General features: G+C 40.7%; 1 protein-coding gene across 5 annotated transcripts in view; it reads right to left on the bottom strand.

Moving 5' to 3' along the window:
• Window positions 1-2,344: 2,344 nt before the first annotated feature.
• The window catches only part of elavl2 (ELAV like neuron-specific RNA binding protein 2), a 31,230-nt gene continuing 9,310 nt past the window's right edge, over window positions 2,345-24,264 (bottom strand). For 2 of the 5 annotated variants that reach the window (XM_079668098.1, XM_079668097.1), the window contains exons 2-8: window positions 20,143-20,233; window positions 18,184-18,424; window positions 11,773-11,876; window positions 7,908-8,061; window positions 6,164-6,389; window positions 5,544-5,582; window positions 2,345-3,357 (exon numbers count right to left, since the gene is read on the bottom strand). In XM_079668098.1, the coding sequence (XP_079524224.1) occupies window positions 3,027-3,357; window positions 5,544-5,582; window positions 6,164-6,389; window positions 7,908-8,061; window positions 11,773-11,876; window positions 18,184-18,424; window positions 20,143-20,214 (1,167 nt within the window). In that variant the 5' untranslated portion in view covers window positions 20,215-20,233 and the 3' untranslated portion in view covers window positions 2,345-3,026. Of the gene's footprint in view, window positions 3,358-5,543; window positions 5,583-6,163; window positions 6,390-7,907; window positions 8,062-11,772; window positions 11,877-18,183; window positions 18,428-20,142; window positions 20,234-24,264 lie in introns of all 5 variants that reach the window. The other 3 variants (XM_079668096.1, XM_079668095.1, XM_079668099.1) reach the window with 2 other exon arrangements.

Raw genomic sequence — 24,264 nt, 5'->3', positions numbered from 1 at the left:
TTATTGGAGGGGGACAGACATAAATGTAGGGTAAGGAGAAGACGAGACATAACCACATACCTGAGGAAATTCAAACCAGTGCAGAAAAGTGAAATATAGCATCAACTACATCGCCAAGTAAAGCATCAAAAGAATATCCACTTTCAGCTGGGAAACCTTAGCACTTTTGGAAAGAATAAAAGGTTTAGAGTGTGGACTAGTTAGCTAGCAAACAATAGGACAATTACAGTTCGCTAGCTCAAGTTGCAAGTAATCGATCATTTGAAATGTATAAGCAAAATAGTTGAATTAGTCGTAACTAGAAGAAAGCAAAATAGTTGAATTAGTCGCAACTAGAAGAAAGCAAAATAGTTGGCAAGGAAATGATTGAAATCATAGAAAAAGAAACAAACTGTTGACCGATAAACAGTTGAAATAGTAGTGTAGTATAAAACCATAATTTAACTGGCAACACAAATGTTTTAAGGCTCAATATCTAACTTTATGCAAATGAAGTGTTTATGGGAATGTTTCCAATTGACTGACACTGCACAATGATTTAAACATAAATGTATCGCTTCAAAATGGCATCCTTTCATCTATTTGCGTAGTGCAATTTGTTTTGTATTAGCTTCTCAAATAACAATATTTGAATGACATTACATAAAGGCAGAACAGGTGGCAGAATGCAGAGGAAAAGAGCTGATCAGATGTCAACACGTTATTACCACATGACGAACAGAGCCATCACTCAGATTGATCTGGTGTCCTCTTCACAGTGAGAGCTATTCTGTTCTTCATGTTGTTAGCATTCAGAAGTCAGAGAGATTTCACAGCACCAGTCAGAGAAAGCCCCTCACCCTGTTTCACTGCAGCATCTAAGGAACAATGTGTTTGAGGAGCTTCAACATGCACGATAACATAATCAATATGGCGGACGCTTTAAAGTGCAGGAAAGGATTCTAGGCGTGACTTGGGTCACATTCGGGGATCACTTCAAAGGCATAAAGAAACAACTGGAAAGAGGCAAAAAGAAATTCTCTATATCTGACTGCTTCCTGCAAGACGCTGCATTCAAAAAAAGAGTTAGCATTTCTAAAAGTTTAAATCTTCAAAAAGCGTATAGGATGGAGATGTGTTCAAAACGCATGCATAGAGCACGAGCTGCAAACAAAAGCACCACCGATGATCCATCAGGCACGAGTAGAAATGTTGTTCCAAAGGGACCGTCGGAGTGATCTCATTTCTTTAGGGTGCTTGAACTAAACACAGGACAGAAACATGTTCTGCGTGCAGAGGAAAATATAATCCGTTCACAAAGCTGCGTTTGCCCTTCAACTTATTTATTGATGTACTGAACATGGAAAAACTCCAAAGTATCCAAACACAAAGTAAATAACATGTACATCCTCTTAAATACTCAACAAAAAGAGATTCTATTCCAGAAAAAAATGACGTGAACAAAGCCAGACTATACAACTCCAAATAAATAATCATTCTTATAGTAAGAATTGAGATAAGAGATGTGGTGGGGGGGGGGGGGGGGGACTGAGCTCATGCTGGACCCTCTGCACAATCAAACGATCAGGAAGATTACAAAAAGAAATGTCCAAAAGCGAGGGTCCGGCATGACTCAGCAGATCTGCCCCCGTCACAAGTCCTTCATAGAAACACAGAGGAATAGAAAAGCAGCTGCAGATACCAATTAGAATAATGCATAGCACACTGCTCAGTAAGGGGGTGTGTGGTGTTCAGACAACTCCCCACGTGAATAAAGCAATATACTCCAAAGACAGGTTATATGCATATATATGAATATGAAAACAAAAAAGTGGTTTATATCCATTCTTTACCACATAAATATATATCTATAATGTTTATATATAAAAAAACAAAAACATGTCTATAGTTGTCTTTTTTTCTTTTACTATCTACGACAGATTTTAAATCAAGAGTTCAACTGTGAGTAAGTCAATATCTCAAATTAAAATACCTTACATACTCCATAATAGAAAAAGAAAAGATATCTATAATGTCACACTTTCCGATGAGGTCCAAACTAAAATAATACTGATAAACATATAAACATAAAAAGGACTTATTTACAAAGTAATCCTCCGCCCTGTCCCCAGACCGGCTGCTGCCTTCACTGGCTTCATGTAAAACCCCCCGTCAGTGGTGATGTTTTCAGAGGCAGAAGCTGCAGGCTCAGATGCATCTGAAGGGATCCGTTATGAAGAACTCAACCCACCTTTAAGATACCTCCACGTTATAATTTAGCATGCACTTTTTCCTCAGCATTTTTGTCCAAATGGATTCAAAGGTGCCGGTCGTGTAAGATTTTACAAACCAGCCCAGCTATCGATCCTATAATCTAAAGATAATACAAAGATCTCAAAAGGTTTGTGTTTTTTTTTTACATCATAAATCTCCCCAGAAATGTCAACCTCTGCAAACTTTCCTGTAAAGTTCAAAAGCTCACAATATGAAGATATTTCTCAAAGTCAAAATATTTTGTTCCAGGTCCAGTAAAAAGTGTCTCCAAATTGTTCTTTTTATAAAAATAGATGCATTTTAAACCCACATCAAAGAGGTTCTTAGCTCTTTGGCAAGGTACTGCTTTAAGAAGTGTGTTTTTTGTCTTTTTATCTATTAAGTTTACAACATTATGCAGCCGACCGATAACAACTCAAATTACAATGAACAGAATACTTACAAAAATAGTTCAACAGAAGAACTGCTAACCACTGAAGGCAAAACGCACCTGAAGGCAACTCAGGACACAAATACAAAATAAATCACAATGCTGAACTTTACGAGACTTAATGTGCAACAAAAAGACAAACCCACCATCCTCCTGTGAGTCTCAGCTCACACCTCAAGGTTTTTTTTATAAAGAATATTAAGATTCAAAGCGTAGCCAAAAAAAGAAAAAAAAGAAATCACAAATGGACGCTAAATTTCCCTTCGTAACACTGATTTACAAAGCTGTGTTTACTAATGTAGAAAGTGAATCTTCCCGTTCCCATGGTAACACACTTGAGGGTTTAGGCTTTGTGTGTTTTGTTGGTTTTGAACGAGACTTGCAGCACTCTGTCCCCGAGGCGGTATCCGTTCAGGCTGGCGATGGCCACGGCGGCCTCGTCGTAGTTAGTCATGGTGACAAAACCAAATCCTTTACACTTGTTTGTGTTGAAGTCACGGATCACCTTCACGTTGGTGACCGCTCCGAACGGGCCGAACATCTGCCACAGGATGCTCTCGTCTGCGTCCGGCGCCAGGTTGTAGACAAAGATGCACCACCCGGTCCCAGCGTGGCCTGGGAGGTTGATGCCCGCCAGGCTGGTGACGCCGTCGATAGCCATCGGGGAGAACCTGCTGTGAGACAGAGAGAGACGCAGAGACTCAGCGAGGACACAAACAGCTCTGAAGACAGCAGAGGACAGGAGACAGAGTGACGGTCCTGCAGAGCACACTCCTCTGGGGGAACTCACTAAAGAATGCACTGACAGCGCCAACTGTCATATCTGCACATATTTAAAAAAACTGCAGAGCCCTCAGAAGATACAAACTTCTTTCATTTCCCTGTGCAAAAAAAGTGCTTGATGAGCAGGTTTGTGCTGGTATACAGGATCTTTGCTGCTAGTGACCGGACATCATCACTTCTTAGTGAATTCACCCTCAGTGTTAACACCTTCTCATCAATTAGACGTGCAAGTGATTCTTTTATAAGTAATCATACAGACTGCAGAGGATGCACGGACGCTAAACTAACAGCTCTAAGAGCATCTGCCATATCTGTGAAAAACGAGCCTTCTTGCAAAAACAGTTGCAGATATGTCATGACAATAAATGAATGAAGCTCCTGTGCACCAATATCCTAATGACTTCTTCCATCACAAATGACACTTTATAAAACTTGACTACCATGTGCCACATTCCCTTCTTCCTTAGTTAGATGAACAGGATCAGTATGTTTGCAGTGATGTACAGACAGCAGAACACACAGAGGCATTTATTCAGAACCAGACACAGGAAGAACGTGTCCTGTGCCAGTCGGCCGTTGTGCCAACAGTGGGATGAAAAGCTTTTGGGGAATGTGGTTTCTACAGTCAGGAGAAAGTGATTGCATGGAGCCTATAAATTATTGCCGCAGGTGTCGGAGGAGATTAGCTGCTCCACTAGGCTTCACGGGAACATGCAGCCTGACAGGTGTGCTGCAGCAGCGAGGACGCACACACACGTCATGGAAATCACCAAGCATTGTCGCGCTTTGAGCTCTCAGCGGATTGGACTTCAATCAAACTCGCTCTCACAGAGTGAGCTGAGTCAAACTGGCATCCTCAAGAATCCTGCAGACGTCTGATGCAACAAAGTTTAAAACAGGACGGCGCTGTCCATATTAGATCAAGGCCTTCAGCCGAGCTAGAAACACAAGTGTGCAATTTTGTGCAATAGCAAGAAAGACACAGTGAAAGTCTGTCTGTTGTCGTGTCGACACACAGAGGGCACTTTAATCCTGACATGTTGCCACGTCGTGTCAAGATTAAAACACCTCACCGTCCTCTTCTCAGACAGCAACGTACAATCACTCTCTAAAATCACACATCTTGGTTCAATGACCTCTGATCAGATTAACAGGATCAGTATGTTTGCCTGAGGTCATTTTCACACTTTCTAACATCTGAATAAATAATGTTTCTTGTCTATATCCTGCAGCATGGTGGCGCATACCCATAATGCCAATGGGCCTGTTGTGTGTTGATTTTCCTCCATGCTTGCTTAAACAAACAAGGATGTAAACAAAATGCTTTGCAAGTATCCATGCACCTGTAAATATACAGCTCGGCTGTTCCTGTGGACATATGTAGGCCTCAGCCTGATGACATTAAGTAGGCTCCTTTCTAATGAACATTTGAGTGTTTCCTGCACTAAGACTTAACCTGTGCTCATGCTGAGTCAGAAGCGTTTATCGTTATGGACAGGCACACTCGACAAGACTCTATAACTGCAATAAGGGTAATTGCACACAAACATACATTAAAAACTCAACAGCAATAGCTTCTGCATAAAACTGCGCCCAACGACACGGTGGTTAACCTCGAGTAACGGGGGCTTACACATACAAAGAAACATTGCTATGCATGTTGTGTGGTGATTCATTTAGTAAAGCATAAGCAGCACAGGTAGGAGGAATCCATTACTGTATTGGGCTGAACTGTCCCTTTAAGGAGGCTCTATCCTGCTCAATGTTTAGGTTGAGATTAGGAGACAAACTCCCTCCGGAGGGACCTTTGCAGACCATTTACATGCACAAATAGAACACACTACAGATGAGGGAACAGTCCGAAAAGCAGGAAAGAGCCTGTTTAAAGTGAGGACACAGGAGCAGCTCATCTTAATGACATTGCCTCTTCCTGCTCTAACATGCACTCATGTTCCTCTGTATCATATTGAATATTTACATTGCCGTGTTAGCTTTGATCATATTGAATCACAGAGAGAGTTATCCCTCATGCGGTCTCTGAACCTCCCTCAGGATCAATTAAAGAACATCTATTTACCTCTTCACTCCGTACGCCATGTTCAGCAGATTGTCCAACCTAGGGAAAACACACATTCATTTCAATATTAAGAAAGACTTTCAATGATTATTACAGGATGACAGATGAGTAATGTGCCTGATATAAAGAATCCATGTCTCCATTAAACTCTTTACTGAACATCAATATCACCTTAGTCTTACTTTAAAATTTAAAAAAAATGCTACTCAATTTAATTTTAATTACGGGCTTGCTTTATTTTTAGCTGCACTTTACTTTTGCTGTTGTAATGCTGTAAAGTTCTCTGCTGCAGGACAAATAATCTGACTCTACTACATGGAAATATGCAATTTTCACCACCGATTTCCTACACTGAGAGACAAACTCATCCAAAACACATTTTGAGATAAATGTTTTTTTGGAAAGGGGAAAAAGATTTCCAATGATATCTTTCCCATATGTATTCTGCAAGTACTCAGCACAATATGTCAAAAAACCCAAGTGTTTCACATAAATCCATGATTGAGTGAACCGTTAGTGAATTTTGAGTGATTTCAATAGACCTGGTCACATTAATGTTCACTAACTTGAGCTCTACAGCAGGAGAAGCACAGCAAAGACTTCAATGTTATTGTCTTTACCTGAAGCGCTGTGCCTGATGGGCCAGGGGTCCGGGGTACCTGCGGTTGGGGGACTGGTATAGCTGGCTCAGCAGCGCCTGGCTCGTCTTCTGGCTTGGGTTGTTGGCGAACTTCACTGTGATGGGCTCTGCAGCCCCGGGGGGCTTCTGACAGTTAAGACCCTTGATGGCCTCCTCGGCCTCTACACGCCGGTCAAAACGGATGAATCCCACCCCTCTGGACACGCCTGAGGAGAAAAACATCCAAACAACTTAATTCACACCAGCCATGACGACATGCCGCAGGGGACATTTACAAAAACATTTATTTCACCCTGATCTGGAGTGTTTTCCCAAAACGTTCAGAAAACATGTGGAAAGGCTGCACAAGGAGACAGAGTTTAATAGTGAGCTTTAACAGCTACAATACATAAATACAATGATTTTTGCTGCATTAGCTGATTGTGAGGTATAGGGCCACCTGGTGTGGTGAAAAGTCAAATTGCGGTTATTGTGGACAAAACATTTGATCCTGAACAACATTAGCGCTATTGTCTGTTGTGATGGTGACAGACAGTTCAGCCAATTGCTGTTCATCTTGTGCCTCCCCGGCTCCAGTTCATAGCATCCCTTTCCACTAGTCTCTGTTCTAACACGGCACAGGTTGCATTACCTCAACAGAGACTCATGTTTCAGCTAAGCAGGGTGTGCGTGCATAATGATTAGACTGCACATAAAACAAATATGTTGTCACCATTGCACCCTACTTAAACTCTTTCAGAGCATTTTGTGCTTATACAATGGCAGAGGCTAAAATCGTGCAGCCCTATTAAGTTATACGAGTTATACACTCAGGGTGATTTTGTCCATTTCTTGGTGAATAATAATGTTGTGGTCCAGATTCTTAAATAAAAAGAATTCTGCTAAAAACCAAACCAGAAGACAGAAGCACAAACGTTGGCAGTGACCTGCTCATCGGCAGCAGGGAGAAACAAGACCGAAGATCGTGACATGCAGACGTCCCCAAGAGGTGAGAAATAAAAAAGAAGTAAGAGAAACAATGTTTGACTGAACATCTTACTAGAAATGATCGACTGCTGCTAATAGGCATGGGACAATATCAACACTACAGGTCATGATTACCACACATAATTCATCTTAACAAACCCCTGCACAAATAATGGTCTGTTTTTCATTTCATAATTCCCAATTTGTTTGAAATAAGGCTATTTCTGAGCCACATGTTTCCTGGGTCTCATTTACCTCTCGCAGCCCTGCATGTGTTTGTTCTCTCAGTCTTGTCCCTTCCTGCCAACCAGCCTGAGCAGAGTCACACAGGTCCATCTCTCCACGCTGCGCCTGGCTGCACATTTCACTTTTAAACAATCTGCTCGTAGTTTTAAAAATAAGAGCATGTCTCGAATGGAGTACAGTCATATGATGTTTGTGCAGAGCTTCAGAGTTTCCTCTTACCGACTGATCACAGATTGTTGCATTAACAGAATCCTCCATGTTGGGAAATAAAGAGAAGCAATCCCATCATGTTTGAGGGAGGGACAGGGGCCCCAGGGGTGATGATGTGTTTATTAGTGTTTCAGCTCTGAATACATTTCATCAGGCTCACCTCAGGGAGTGCAGGGTAAGAGGAATGATGAACACCTCGAGTGGAGAATTGTATTTTTGGGGCGCTCACACAACCTCAACCTCCAAACCAGGCTGTGACAGGGTGTGTGGGGAAGAGCAGAGAGGAGATGGGGGGTACTCACCGGTCACCTGGTCCACCAGGATGCGTGAGGTAATGATGCGTCCAAACTGAGAGAACAGCTGCTCCAGCTCCTTCTGAGTCATCGTCTTTGGCAACCCGCTGACATACAGGTTAGCGTCTCTGATTGAGGCTGAGCTTGGGCGCGCGTACGACACCTGCAGAGAGCAATGACGCACGTTACAGAGTGCACGTTAAACACAATATAAACATATAACTCATGTGTTGAGAAAAGGAGCAGATGCTGTGACCCATTTCTAACAGACAGCCTTCAAACACTGCCTTTCTCTTTATGACTCGTTATGCATGTACATGTGATAATGCAACCTAAGTTTAACTTTAAATGATTTTTTACTAAAAAACAGGCTTATTGTTGTTTGACTAATACAGACATTTTTGAAATCTCTACTCTCCTAGAGTCAAGTTTGGCTAAATCAAAGTTCTAGATGACGGTTAGCTCCAGGTATTGAAAAATGTTTTTGAAACTGTGAGACTCGTGGATGGATAGTGAAGCGTAAAACATGGAGTTCCTGCAAACAAAAGCATGGGTCCGATTTGTTTGTTTCTAATAAACTGCACAACAATGTCATTTGCACAAATAAAGCTCAAGTCAAATGTGCTTGCTGTTCCTAAAACACAATGACTAAATGTTGACAGGTGAAATCTCTTACACCTGGCTACAGTAAACCTCTATACATCCTGCATCACTCCAAAATCCAAGTCAATGACCGCTTACCATTATATTTAGCCGATTAGCGTGAAATAAGTTTAACAACATTCAATCCGTCAAGAAACACCCCACTGGTGATTATAAAAACTAGTTGCTAACAAGTGTCTAAATGAGACTACTTAACGCCTTGACCGTGCTTCAGTTCATTTATAATCTAACGTTAGCTTTTCATTCAAAACACAGAAATACCACATCACTGCAGCTCTGTATTGATACGTCATGTAAATGGGACAGAGAGGAATTAGTGTCTCCGTGTGTATCTGACAGAGATGGATGCAGCATCAGCGCCGTGCAGACAGCTCTCATTTAGAAATAAATGCATCATCTCTACAGACAGAGCGGCGCCGGCGAGGCGGATTATTAAATATCATAACGCTCTGAAGGCAGGAGATGTGTGCAGAGCTTCAGAAATATGCAGCATCAATCAACATCTGTCCATAAAGCCACAGTCGTCCTGCAGATCAATACATCATCGACTCTGATGAAACAGAAATACTGCAATGAAATGTATATAACATAGAACATGGTTAGAATGCATGTTTATACACCTCTCTATTAAATCAAATAACCCCATATGTCTTAGACTGCACCGATTTTCATTTATTTGAGTATTTTTTGTATTTTCCTCTTGGCTTTTTAACGCTATAAATGTCATTTTACAATGTTTTCCGTTGCACTGTATTCATATGTTATATATGTAAAGTAGGGCTATGCAATTAATCTTATTTTAATCTTGATTACGATTTTGGCTTGCAACGATAACGAAATAAAACGATTATTGTTGCTGCATTTTGCTCCCTAAAAGCCCTCTCGGCCAGTTTGTGTTATGACTTGCAGTCTGTTTAATAAATCCACATAAACACGTTACAAGGGAAGCTTTAGTTGCTTTATTCTCCGGTACTCAATGCTCCGGTCTCTAGTCAACTTTTACTAACCTCGTCAAACCGGAGCCTCTTAGCTACTTCCGGTTTCCGGATAAGGGGTTACCAAAATAAGAGTACTGCGTGTAGCAGTATAATTAAACATTACAGGTTGTGAGTGACATTAGTTATCATATTTATATATGTTTAGTAGGTTGTGGAAGTGCGCTCCAAAATATTTGTTGATCTTTATTGGTATTTATTATTTTTTATATTATTTATTTAAAGGTGGGGTAGGTCATTTTGGAGAAACCAGCTCGAGTGCGTTAAGAGAATACACAGCCGGAACAAATCTGCCACTTCCTTACAGAGCCCCTCCTCCAACACACACGAACGCGCACATGACCAATGAGGGCACGAGATAAGTTTGTGCACAGATGGAAGGCTGACAGGCAGGTAGGCCATCCAGTTATTTTAGCCGGGCCGGTTCAGATGATTGGTCGTGCTTTTTACAGTACTACGGCTTCTACAGATGACATTTTTTTATGGATCTTTTGTCAAAGCACTTCAGATATTCATTGCTATCGGGATGTTAAGAGCATTCCATGGAATATAACAAAAATTGTTGAGCCGGTTTCTCAAACTTACCTACCCCACCTTTAAATGTGGATTTAAATGTATAATTTGTTTTACTTATTGTTTTGATTGTTTTCTCAGTTGAATTATACTTAAAGTTCAGGGTAATCAACTGTTCAAATTATTATTATTATTGTTTTAAAGATGTTTTTGAAGTCAATGAATAATCGTATTTAATAATCGTGATATCAATATTGACAAAAATAATCGTGATTATGATTTTTTCCATAATCGAGCAGCCCTAAATGTAAAGCACTTTAAAGTGCCTTGCTTTGAAATGTATTGTATATAAATAAATAAACATGCCTTACATTGTCGATTGAATCTAAATCAGTTCACATTTGTGCCAAATTTGAAGAAAAACAAAAAAAATCCAAACATTTTTAAATAACTCATGCTTAAAATTCTTCACTTAAATGAGGACACTTTTTAAAACTTTTTGACAAATTTAAGGGCACATTTTGGTGATATATTTTTTAACAACCTTCCTAACAGAGTCCTCATTGTCTTTTTTAAAGAGAAAGTATTATAATCAGTATCAGTATATTAGTATTCTGTGCCTCTACTGTGATGTGTATATACTTTAATGTTCAAAGAAGGTCCTCTGCCAGAAGAAGACAAACTCTCTCTGCAGGAGCTTTGGGAATTTAGACCATTTACATGCTCAACCACCTAGGGATGGGTATCGTTAAGGTTTTAACAGTACAACTACTTTTATCGATACCGCTTATCGATCCGGTCCTTTAACAGTATTCTTCTTATGTAGCATAATACATAATACATATTTTTTAGATGTCTCCAGTACCGATAAAAATACAGATAACGTCGAAGCTTAACGGTACCACAGTCTTTAATAATTAATAAATTAATAATTCAGCCCCGGGGCTCGGTACCCATCCCTAAAACCACCTATACAAAACACTACAGGAAAGGGAACACCAAAGAAAGCACAATAGGGCTCCTTTAAGCATTTTAAAGGACTTCCCTTTTGTACTCTCAGATCGATTTTATTCTGACACAGTGGAGGCACTCAGCCTCACCTTTATCTGATGCTAATACTTGCTAACGCTTCAACTCCTCCTCACTTCTCACAGAGCAGCAGGAGAATTAAGGATGAGTGAAATATGTTAGAAAATGTTTCCATGCTCGGCTTTCAGAAGAGATGATGAAGAGATGAGCAGCGGAAGATGTGTTCGGTATGGTTCATAACACGCCTCATCTTCAGCTGCCAGTACCATATTTAAGAGTCAGATTCAGGAATAATCAGGCGTGCAGCTCACAGATCTGCAGCTATTCAAACATCAACTCTCCATTACAGACATGGCCATGGCCGTGTGGAGAAGGAATATGACTAACTCCTGGTAAAAGATATCACATGGTATGAATCCTGCAGACGATTTTCCACACCGCCTGATGAATGCTAATGGCAGCCACCTCCCTGCACAGCACATGCTACCATAGAAACAGTTCTGCTCTACTTGAGGTGAGGCAGCGCAGAGTGTGCCCAGATTAACAATAGGTTCCCCCCCCCCCACACATTCCTCCAGCTTCATTATGTTTGACTCCAGAGTGAGCGGCATGTCTCAGATTCTGCAGAACAGATTTCAGAGAGAGGAATAAATTAATGATACACTACTTCTCACCTTGATGGTTTTGGTCTGGAGTCTCAAGCCGTTTAAGGTGTTGATGGCTTTCTCTGCGTCCTTCGGGTCCACGTAGTTCACAAACCCGTAGCCGAGGCTCTGTCCTGCAACACAAAGTAAAACCGATATCAGTATCGGCCGATCCGATCGAGTGGGCGGGGCCTATGGGGATCTTCCATTAAAAAGTGATGTTTAAAACTCAGTTATTGGCGCTCATTCACTGGCGCTTCCACAAACAACATCATTATTACATTCAAATTGACTGCATTATTCAAGTTTACATTAACTTCGGATAATAAGTCTCTCTCTCTCTCTCTCTCTCTCTCTCTCTCTCTCTCTCTCTCTCTCTCTCTCTCTCTCTCTCTCTCTCTCTCTCTCTCTCTCTCTCTCTCTCTCTCTCTCTCTCTCTCTCTCTCTCTCTCTCTCTCTCTCTCTCTCTCTCTCTCTCTCTCTCTCTCTCTCTCTCTCTCTCTCTCTCCTCTCTCTCTCTCTCTCTCTCTCTCTCTCTCTCCTCTCTCTCTCTCTCTCTCTCTCTCTCTCTCTCTCTCTCTCTCCGTCACAGCGGGCGGAGCTGCAGAATTTTTTCTTCACACACTTTGCATACCGCTATTTCACTGTCTTTTTCAGACACCCTAAAATACTGCCAGACTGGTGAAGCCATTTTGGCGAGCTTGTTTTGCCGCACACAGAGAAAAGTGTCATGTATTTTACGTCATGTGATCGGCTCTCCCGATCGGCCTTTATAGAGAGCACCGATCGATCGGCAGAGAGTGAATATCGGCCGATAAGGATCGGTGGCAGATCGATCGGAGCATCCCTACCTAAAACCCTGACATAACTCGGCAATACAAGTCCAAAAAACTTAACATGACTTGTGAGCCGGAAATAAGGTCTGTTGTTAACACAAGCTGAAGCAACATAAGATACAGTTAATGTATTTAACTGATGTATCTTAACTGGTGAATTTAAAAACAGCAGTTGCTAACAAGTGCCTAAATGAGTACAAAGCATCATCATGCTCAACTTTAGCAGCCTTTAGCTTAGCAGTGGTGATGTGACGTCATGTGACCGTGCTGTAGTTCCTTTATAGCCTAATATTAGCTTCTTACTTCAGGAACCATAAGTGGTGATAATGTGTGGAGATTATCCTGCTGAACAAAACCTGGAAGTAACACAAATATTGCCACAGATATTATTTTCTGCAATAATCCATAATCCAATAGAAAAGTCCCATTGAAGCAGGAAGATGCTGCCTTCAGGGTCCACCACAGAAATCCCTGCGGCTCTGTATTGTTAAACCTAACGGCATCATGTAGTCAGTGGGTTTTGGTTATTTGGCAGCAGGTGAAGGAAACAGCAGGTCAGGTCCGTCTGCAGGTTTTTTATAGAATAAATCCTCTAAACAACCCTTTCACAAACATGTCTTAAATTAAAAATGACAGCAATTGCTCTGCTTCTCACAGTGTGTTCCCCTCCCTCTGCAGATTACCTCTAAATGTACAATAGATTGACACCCACTCTCTATGTGCAAAGAGACAATTCAATTTCCTCCGCCCACTCTCTGGGTCTCTCTGCAATTCCAGTGCGGTCAAGTTCAGCAGCTCAAGCTGCTTTAGCATATTAATACAGCACAGAGAAAACTCGTGATAAAAACTTGATATGAGAGGAAATCTGGGTCAGATTCACATCAAGGCATGTCCAGAGACCAGATCAAGGTGCAAACATGTCAATCACTCCCAAACATTTTAACTAGTTTCTCTTTATATCAAAAAGAAGAAAAATGTGCTTCTTGAGAGGTGATTTGTTCAAATGTCCAAATATGTTACAATTAATAAGAATTCAAACAGAGAAGCAGAGCAAATGTATATATTGTTTTTTCTAAGGTCATTACTTCAGTGCTTTTAGTAAAGGCTGCGCATGTTTCATCAAGTTTTTATATTTGCATCGTTGCTAAAGCTGCAGCGCATTTCTCTAAATGGAAATGTTCTGGGTCGTTGTAGCGCGTTTGCACCCATTGGCCACCGTACTTCATGCCTCCAGGCTTAATAACTAGCGTGACTATCTCTGATGTGAGCAAGAGAAGTTCATAAACTAAAGTTCACTTTGCACCTCAGAAGCATATGTGAGGGTGAAATGACACTTTATGAAGCTCTGACTCCTCCTATGAAACAAAGTACTTTCTGTGAGCTGTCTTCAGGTGGAGAGGCCTCCTGCTGGGATACAGAGCAGCCGGTAGTGGGAGGAAGACAACGGAGATGATGCAGCGAGGAACTCTCCGTAATTACTCAACATCTGATGCAGCACCCAGATGTTGGCTGGCTTAAATCCACAGCCCTGAAAACGCAGAGACAGAGCAAGCGTCTGCAGGGAGAACGTTTCATGTGAAGTCAGAGCAGCCAGCCTCAGGAAGCACTCAGGCTCTGAATTAAATTAACAGAATTTTTTTTACCTAACTGAGTTCAAAGTCAGTTTTTCACGCCCCAATTCTGCTGGTTACTGCGATCATCTATCCATTATTTCAACATGTCAATACCTTTCAGGTGGAGGCTCTTAAAATATCTGCATTAAAATCCATTCGTTTAATGCATAGGAATCTTCTAAAGTCAGGGAGCGGCATTTCTAAGAGCCACACACACACCATCTGCATTCAGACATTCGATAATCCAATCAGAAGCTTCCACTGTTTTACTATTACTTGTTTCTTTCTGTAAAAATATGCAATCTAGAAATGATCATAAAATATGCAGGTCTGCATTAACTTCCCAGACATTAAGCAGTTTTATTAAACTCTGCAGAGTCTGACACACAAGGTAGCATGGGAACACCCATAATGCACCTGTACAACTGTTTCCAAGCTGATTACTGCTGATTCGCGTTGAAAGGTGTACTAGTCTTTTCCTTGCAGCAGCCTGATTTCTAACTGCTTGTTTACTTGATCTCCTTTCACTTAAATCCCTCACACTACTCCTGTTAATATGCATCCCATGTACAATCATTTTAAACCATCATTACCTGCCAATTCAGCCCATCTTTCACTCCAGCACACAGAATTGTGGCTGCATAGCCACAGAAACTCCCTAATAGTGTTGCACGGTGTACCGATACTTGAAAGGTACCGAGATACCCTGCCGCTAAAAACGTTACGATTCCTCCGTTTCATTAGTATCGGTACTTTAAGAATGGCGGGGAAAAGTACTCCGGTGAGAAAGCGCTGTTTTAATAAGAGCCGTGTGTGTTCAGCGCTCTGCTTCCAATCCCTGCACTGCAGCCGTGCCTGCAGTCCCTCCCCTCTCTCGCGCACGCGCTAGCTGCCAGAGCATGTGAGAAAACGAGAAGCATGGCTGCAATGAGGAGTGCAACTGCCGCTGCGCCTCGGCTTGTTGACAAAAAAGAAGCCAGAAGCGAAATTTGGAAGTATTTTAGCTATATCTCTGACAGTGAGGGTAAGCCTACGGACACCACGAGGCCTGTCTGTAAGAAATGTATTAATTTTATTTAATACGAATACTTGTCATTTATTTTATTTAATGTTCTCATTGTTTAAAAGTTTGTGTTATGGTTCCGGTGTGAAATAAAGCACAATAATTACATTTAAGACTGTTTCCCTTTTTTTAAGAAAAGTATCAAAAAATAATCGGAATTGCAATTCTTGACTTGGTATCGGTATCGAAACCAAAATGTTGGTATCGTCACAACACTACTCCCTAGAGCCCCATACACTTTCATCCTCGTATGTATTCAGTAAATACATAAAGAGAAGCTATTCCTTTGCAGTAGGGGTGTAACGGTTCACAAACATTTCGGTTCGGTACGTACCTCGGTTTTTAGGTCACGGTTCAGTTCGGTACGTTTTCGGTACAGCAGAATAATTTTTATTTTTTATTATTAAACTGTGAATAATGTATTCACTCAAATAAATACAAAATATAATAAAATAAACATTAAGGTGCAGTGTTTCGATGAACTGAAATAATTTGTATTTGAACTTTACTGTGCTAGTACTCACAAAACATTAGTTTTTTAACTATTATTAAACTGTGAATATTCACTCAAATAAATACAAAATATAATAAAATAAACATTAAGGAGCAGCCTTTCGATGAACTGAAATAATCTGTATTTGAACTGTACAGTACAGCAGCAGCCAGTTTGACATAATGACTTGCTTGTCATTGTATTTTCATGTTTTTTTAAAGAAAAATTAACTTGTCCACATTGCTTGCCGAAAGGGCAGATCTGCTGACAATGTCTCCTGCTGTGGAGAACACCCTCTCGCTAGGGACAGGGATAGCAGATACAGACAGGTAGCGCTTTGCTAACATGGCAACATAAGGATATTTGGCGTTTGTAATAGCTTTGGCTCGGTCTGAACTTTTTGCGAGTGGTGGAGTCTTAAATGCTATTGGGAGTTGGGTTTGCACTTCAGTCCTTTTTTCTTTTGGTACCGGTGATATTCACGTTCGGGTGAAGCCTTTTCAAATGAGTGTGCAAGTTTGATGTATTGCCAGCCGCGTAACCAATTTGAGTTGAACAATGCCGACAAACAGCTTTGGTTCGGTCCACCTGTCTTTGTCCGTCATCCTTGTACGTAACTGTGAAACCAAAATGTTCCCAAACCGGAGACTTCAATGATGCGGGAGGATTTTCGAGCTGAACTTTATCTGCGTTCGCCATTTCGACAGTTCCTCAAATTACTGACTACATTTGAACGCATCCCTGTGACCAGCTCTCATAGTATGCCTCTCGTCCAATGAAATAACTTGCTCGCTCTATGACGCGTTGAACCCAATGTGAGCAAATTACTCTGAATGCTGCGACGCAGCGGCTGAGATTACTTCCTAAAAGTTGTTCACGAACTTCACGTTCTCAAATTTTTAGGTTTAACGTTATATTCGTTCGGTACACTTCGGTACACACGTGTACCGAACCGAAGGGCCCGTACCGAATAATTTTGGTACGGGTACGTATACCGTTACACCCATACTTTGCAGGTTATTTACTAAAAATTCACCTTTAATATAAATGCTTCTCAGAGAAAGCCTGAAAGTGCATAGGTAAGAGAGGCCAGCAGAGAAACATATGTGTGCAAGGCCTCGAGCATTATGACATTTGACATAATGACAACAATGAAGCGTCATAACCAAGACAATGAACCCTCTGTTCAATGTAGAGACCCTTATTCTTAATGCTGATGTTTCTGGACTAAACCGGCGGCAGTAGCTCAGTCTGTACAGTAGCTCAGTCTGTAGGGACTTGGCTTGGGAATTGAAGGTAGGCTGGTTTAAGTCTCCATCAGACCAGAAATAAAGCGTGTGGCCTGATGGTTGGAGGTGCCAGTTCACTGGGGCACCGAACCCCCAACTGCTCCCGACAACTGACACCTCTAAAATAAAACAACAAGGTCATCTTAATCTTAAAACGAGTCAGATGTGTTTACATCCTTTAAAAAGCAACGTCAGACTGTGATAAAGAAGCAGATGGACAAAGGCCGAGGAGGAAACCTTCATGAAAACATTCTGCAGCCTCAAGTATCGGCCCAATACCAAACCAATCCCTACACCCTTGTCCGTTAGCGAGTTCATATGGAGGGTCTGCCACATTAAGTGCAATTCCAAACCAACAACAACGATCAAGTAAAGTCAATTAGCGAGACTGCATTGGTCCTGACCCAACGCTTTTTGTGTTATAAAACACGCAGTTTACAAACAGTTCAGTACAAACCTTAACTGTTAAACTCCAAAAGACATTAAATATCGTCTTACAGATGTTAACCTAAAGGTTAATTAGTACTTAATTGTTTTACTGAGGATCATATACCCATGTCTAGTTAAGAAACTGGCAGACTTTTCTTTTCAAAGTAAACTTTAATGATACTATGTGTGACACAGGTAGGGTTTTAAATGCTCTTCTACTACACATAAACACATGTATATAGCCTTTTTCATTTAATTGAAACTCTGAAACTAAGGTTTTTGGAGTCCAAACCAATGAAAGTGGTTACTACCCTCTGAGTAGTACCCACTTCAAATTGCGTCATTTTGTATTTATTTAGCTTATGGCACTAGCCTATTGCCACATATTAAGGCATGTATTTAGCATTTAAAAACAGTCGTTATGAACCTGCAATGTAAAGCAAGTTTATAACATTCTCAACAAAGAGATGCACAGTGATGGTGCAGGAAAAAACTCTATATTGCAAAATATCAAATGCTGCATTCATGCAACATCAAAATACATCGGAAAAAATGTGTTCCTGTCTCGTAAAATTCCCGTGAACTCCCCCTGAGATGATTAATTGATTATATTAGAGCTCTAGCTTCAATTTGCATGCCATTTATTTTATAAAAACATGGTGAAAACGATGCAGCAGACCCATTCATAGCCCACAGCATCTGAGAACATTTGTGTTACCTGTGATTTTGTCTCGAACTAGCTTGCAGGACTCGATTTCTCCGATGCTGCCGAACAGGCTCTTGAGTTCCTCCTGCGTCATGTTCTGAGGAAGGTAGTTCACGATTAGGTTCGTTTTACTGTCCTCCATGCTGCCCGACTCCACCGGGGAGGAGCAGTTGTTGGAGATGGTGCTCGGCCCGTTACTTGTGTTGTTGCACGTCGGCCCGTTGGAAAGCTGTGTCTCCATGGCAGCTATAACCTGCTGCAGAGACAGGAAGCAAAGTCACAATTAAATGCAAAGAAGACAGAAACACTTAGAGAGAGGAATCTTTGAAATGTAGGGATGTAACGATACCCAAAACTCACGGTACGATAATATCGCGTTAACAAGTCCACGGTACGGTATTTATCGCGATATTGAATAATAAAGGGGGGGGGAAAAATTCACGTTTTCTTTTTTCAATAAACATTTTTTTACTCGGAAAATGTTTCTTTATTACATAATACATCTGATTTGTACAGCATTTTAGTAGGATAGCAGTATTTTAAAGTGTCAAAAACAAAGTGACAGTAACAGACTGGAACAAGAAAACCAGTGTTTTGGTACCTACTAGTACTACCAAACAAAGTAGGAATTTTCTTTGTGCCACTGCATCTCACAAATAAACAAGCTAATAATCAGACCCTGCAATACAATAAATCAAGTTTCACTTTAGTTTTTCAAGTAACTCAACCCAAACTCACTCAGCATCATCAGACAGGTTTTTAGGAATATGAGAATGTCCACATTTCCAGGTATTTATAAGCTGGGGTGTTTGGGCATTTACAATATCCCCTGCTCTGGAAAAAACTCTCTTGCTTGGTACTGATGTTGCTGGGACAGCAGTGGTCGCGTTAACCGAATATTTTATTTAACAATGACGGAAAAATCTGAAAGCAGTATGTCATTTTAACAGATTAGAACAAACTCGGAACAGCGCCAACGTTTCTCCGCAGCGAGGCTCTGGTGTTATGCCGTGTTATGCATGCCCTCCAAAAGGAAATGATATAGTTTCCAAACCTTACTTTGCAGTACAGATCAATACATGTCTGGGAGGTTTTGCTTTACGCTGTGCGCGCTCCCGCGAGGTGCATTATCTGTTGTTTTATGTTCATGTTGTAACCTACTTGCTGCCATGTTGGACAGGTCTCCCTTGAAAAAGAGATTGATGATCTCAATGGGACCACCTGCATAAATAAAGGTTTAAAAAAAAATAAGTGTTTAAAAAAAAGAAAATATATATATTTTTTTAATTATAATTGTTTTTAAATCGCGGTAGATTTTGTCAGTCTCACGACGGTATTGGGAAGTTTATTTACCGCGATACCGCGATATTCGGTATATCGTTACATCCCTACTATTTTTAACTTCAAGACATTCAAGAAAAAAAGTCAAAGATTCTTCATGCAACTCACATTGTGTTGTGAACTAATGTACGGTGGCCAACAGGTGCAAACGGCTCAGAACATTTCCTAATGGAAATATTTAGGGCCGTTGTAGGGTGTTTGCCCTTTTCGGCCACCGTATAATCATCATTTGGGTTAGCATTACAAGCCTTTACATTTCCCAAAGAAGTCAGGCAGGCTCTTCAATTATCTAAATGTGTGTTTTTAGAATAAATACCCGCAGGAAGTTTGACATGCAAACGTGAAATATGACATTATGTGGTGCTACCACAGGTGAAATCCCTCTTTTGCAGTTACATGCAAGCCTATAGATGTGCAGCCATTAACATTTGTTAACAGAGCAGATAATCACACCATATTTAAAAAAGCCATAAAGCCCTCACTACTAGACACAAACACCCAGAGATTAGTCCTTACATAAAAACAGGAACCATTCACGAACCCCCAAATGCCTTGAACATGAATTCATTTTGATGAATGGTACACCATTAATCAAAATGAATTCATGTTTAAAAGAGAAGAGCCACAGACCCCATTCCACGGCTCTGGAGCCCACGAGCCACTTCTTAGCAGTGAAGCTACATCACACAGTCTCACTGCCATGGTAGTCGGGAAAGGCCTTCTGCAGACATGGACACAGAGAGCACTTCATGTTAGAGCAGTCAAAGAGACATCATAGAGCAGACGATGACGCTTCGGAATAATACTCAACTCATAAAACTCATACTTAAGAAAGGAACCAGTGACAAATTCTCTGAGAGGAGCCAAAGTGCGTCAAACAGAAGCTAAACTGGGAATTAAAACTGACTTCAGTCACTGAACAAAGAAGAAACTAACATATTATTGCACTATGACTAACACGATAATAGCCATTGCTGCACCATGCTCAAACTATTGAGTACATTTGGGATAAAGCTGCAGTCAGATGTTGCATTTTTGATCACGACTAATCTAACACAAATCATTTAATATACGGTATTCTTCTGGCTTTCTGAAATAATTCCTAAAGAACATTTTAATATGCACCAAATGTGCAGCCATAAGCACAAAGGCATGAAGACCCTGTTAGCAGAGAGCAAATAACTCTTTCAGGATGGGTTGCAATCTCAATAGCAAAAAGAAATATAAACCTGATGTATTGGGCAGCCTTATGTGTAACATCTTCCAATCGGGACACATAACACTGAGTGGAGTCTGCTGCACATACACATGATGTCTGTTCTTCATCATCTAAATTAGAGTCACAGAACCACGCAGGTTGCAGCAGTAAAACCAAACATTTAGTTTCCTTTTGTTGGATGCATCTCATGGAACTGTAAACCTTCCATAACTTAAGATAGATTTTCTCCATGAAAACAGAAATGGATTTGCAGTGAACAGGAATGAAGTTGATCAATGTTTCTGAGGAGAGCTTCTCAAACATGTATTGAACAGCGTTATTTATCTCCATATATGAACACCTATCTGCAGCAGTCAGGAGGGAGAGTGTGTGTAATCAATCGAGTTGTGGCGACTAATCCATGAGATGATTTATTTGACAGATCTGTCAAAATGATTTATCTAAAATATCAAAAACTGAAAAAGATCATTTACTTCCTGCATAGTAAAATACAAACATCATAGTGTAAAAGAGGATCAATCAGACTAACATGCTGCAGTTTGGGCAGATGTTTGTGTGTTTTTCATGAAATCTATATCCCTCCTTATCATCAGCTTCCTGACTCATGTGACTCTGTCATCATGTCCCCAAACCAAGGCCAAAGCAGAGACTCGATAACCGGCCCTGATGACCCATTAATACAGAAAAGTCTCTTCACTAGAACAAACAATAACCTCAGATGAGTAACTCATCGTCCACGTGACCAGCATGCACTGCAACGAGGAGAGGATCACAGAGACTCTGAACCAGGACAGTTTGCAGCACATGCAGAGAGATGTAATAAATAACTTAAAGGTCCCATGTCATGCTTTTCCGGTTATTACACGTCCCCTTGTGTGTTATGAAGGTTTTTATGCATGTAAATGGTCTGCAGAGCCAAAACCCTCAAAGTACACCCTGTAGCGAGTAAAACTAACAGAAAATACCTCCCCAAAACGCCTCGTTGGAGATACGTCACTGTCCATTGATTCTTCCGGGTACCGCATGATGTCATGCGTTACCCGGAACCAAATGGACCAATCCATGGAGCCGTTACGTTACGTCCGCGGAGCCGTTACGTTAAGCCCCTGCTGCTTGGTCCAAATTGACCAATCCACGGACTTCCTCACACACACACTCAGTGCAAGCAGCTCTGCTGATTTCTCCTCCCTGGCTGCAGGCTGATAACAGACAGTTGGGATTGCGGCGAAATTCTCTCTGCAGACCCATTCTCACAGCGTTCATCAACCTTTTTCTTACTCAATATCAAGCCACACTTATTGTTTTTACTTCGGCTGTGACTTTGTTTGTGCTCAGGGTGAGTTTGGCTGTGTTTCGCTGTCGCTAAACAAGGAAACCACAACTCCACGGAGCTCAGCGCGATTCACAACGTTCCGACCAATCAGAGCACACTTTGCTCACAGGGAGGGTTGATATGACGATATATATCGTCGAGACTATATTAGGTCTCCACGATATGCCTTTTCAGAGATATCATATCTATCGTGATACAGAGAGTCACTCAGTCATAGAATGTGCACTCACTGTGAGTGCTGCGAGTGCACCAGGGTAGGATTTTCACGGCGGCCATGCCGTCATTGCCCCTCGGTCTGGCCGTGAAGCCCCGAAAATAATTGTACGTCCTCCATGGCCTGTGTGCCCCTGATACTGTTAAAATCTCGAAGTTGCTTTAAAAGCGTCAGAACAGTGGTTTCTGAACTGCATTATGCTGCGTTCACAACGGACGCAATGCGAATATTCTCATCGCTCTAATCGTTGGAGTTTCACCGCGGCTGTCAGCTTTGTTTACTCCTGTCATTCAAACAGGACGCGCTGGAGAGGGGGCGGGGCTTATATCCATGCAAATACTGTGGTGGAAACCAACTACGACCAAATTAACCTATTTTACCGTGATTCAATTTTAATACACGTTTCAAAATGATGCCGAAGTAACTAAATACGGATAATGGTTAGTAAACACCAAGCTGTCTAGTCAGGATTCAGACAGTATTGCACTTCATTTATTGTCTTGGTTGATTCTGTTGGCTTATATTTTATTTTATCAATAAGGTATTTATATTGTTTTTCCCTTTTTAAACAGATGTTCAGTTATGCTAAAGTCTTTGATTGCACTTCAAGTCTAAAGTTTACATTTTAATTGTTTGGCACTGACTTTTCCTCATTGATGTTTTACTTATTTATGTTTTACTCTCCTTTTCATGTTTATTGATGTTACATCACTGCTAGTGCTACCTAAAACAAAGCAAAGTTTTATACTGAGAAACTGTGCCTTGAATATTTTATTTTATTTAGCAAGAGAGTGCACTTTACTTGGTGAAGAAACCAGTGTTAACGTTTGTTGTGTAGGGTGTAGGCCTTCACCAACACTGAGGAAGCAATATCACAATTCCTATTGGATTGTTCATTCAGGGATTCATTGCAGAATTAAAACCAGCTTGAAATGGTATTTTGGTCTGTTACTCCTGTTTACTTTATTTGTTGTTACCTTGCAGGTGGTTGTACTGTTAAGTAACTTGAAAAAGAACCATAATAACCGGCATGAAAAAATATCGTAAATAAATATCATCTATCGTGATACTGCTTGAAAAATATTGTGATATGATCTTTTTCAATATCGCCCACCCTTAGTTGGGGGGGTTTGCGAGTGGGTGCTAGTGGAGCACGCTCATGAACTGTTCGCCGGAGCCTGCGGAGCGACTGCGGAGTGACTGCGGACCGCATAAAGCAGACCCTTCATGCGATAGCAGAGCGAACAGGTACAGGAGGGGTAGTTAATCGAACTCGCGGACGGATAAATAAAGATTTAACCGAAATGGGTCTCAAGATATACTTTGGCGGACGTTAATATACCTGGGCGGCCCGCCCAAGTAATGTCTATGTGTGTGAAACCCTGTATATAATTTTTATGTTTTAAAAAGAAATGTATATTTATATGTACTTCTTTGCATTTACATTTCTTTTAAAAACGGCAAACACTTTGCACACTGGTGTCATGTATCCTATGTTTACATTTTGTTAGTAGAAGTTTGGTCTATTATTGTGTACACTAACTATTCTTTGTATATATATATATATATATATATATATATATATATATATATATATATATATATATACACACACACACACATACATACATACATACATACATACATACATACATACATGTTGATGCAATTGGAGAAGATCAGAGGATATCCAAATATTTTCAGGCTAAAGATCTGTACAACCTGCTCCATACAGACCTTGTAAATGGTCATTAAAATACATACTACAATACTCTTACTGCAGGAAATGTATTAAAATGTTATACAAATCATGCATTTTCTTATATATTGAAATGTTGTGACAAATGCAAACATCTAAAAGTGGTTTTGCAAGTTCCAAGATGTAAAAACAATGCGAAAAAGTGTGTCCAATGCTTTAGATCAGCATAAACCAGCATTTTTGCTGCACACAAAGACTTAAAAAAGGATATCTGTCAATGCAAGAGG

This window comes from Notothenia rossii (assembly GCF_949606895.1).
Source record: "Notothenia rossii genome assembly, chromosome: 3".
NCBI classification, from domain to species: domain Eukaryota; kingdom Metazoa; phylum Chordata; class Actinopteri; order Perciformes; family Nototheniidae; genus Notothenia; species Notothenia rossii.
The sequence above is the reverse complement of the archived record's forward strand: the minus strand, read 5'-3'. Positions and strand labels throughout refer to the sequence as shown.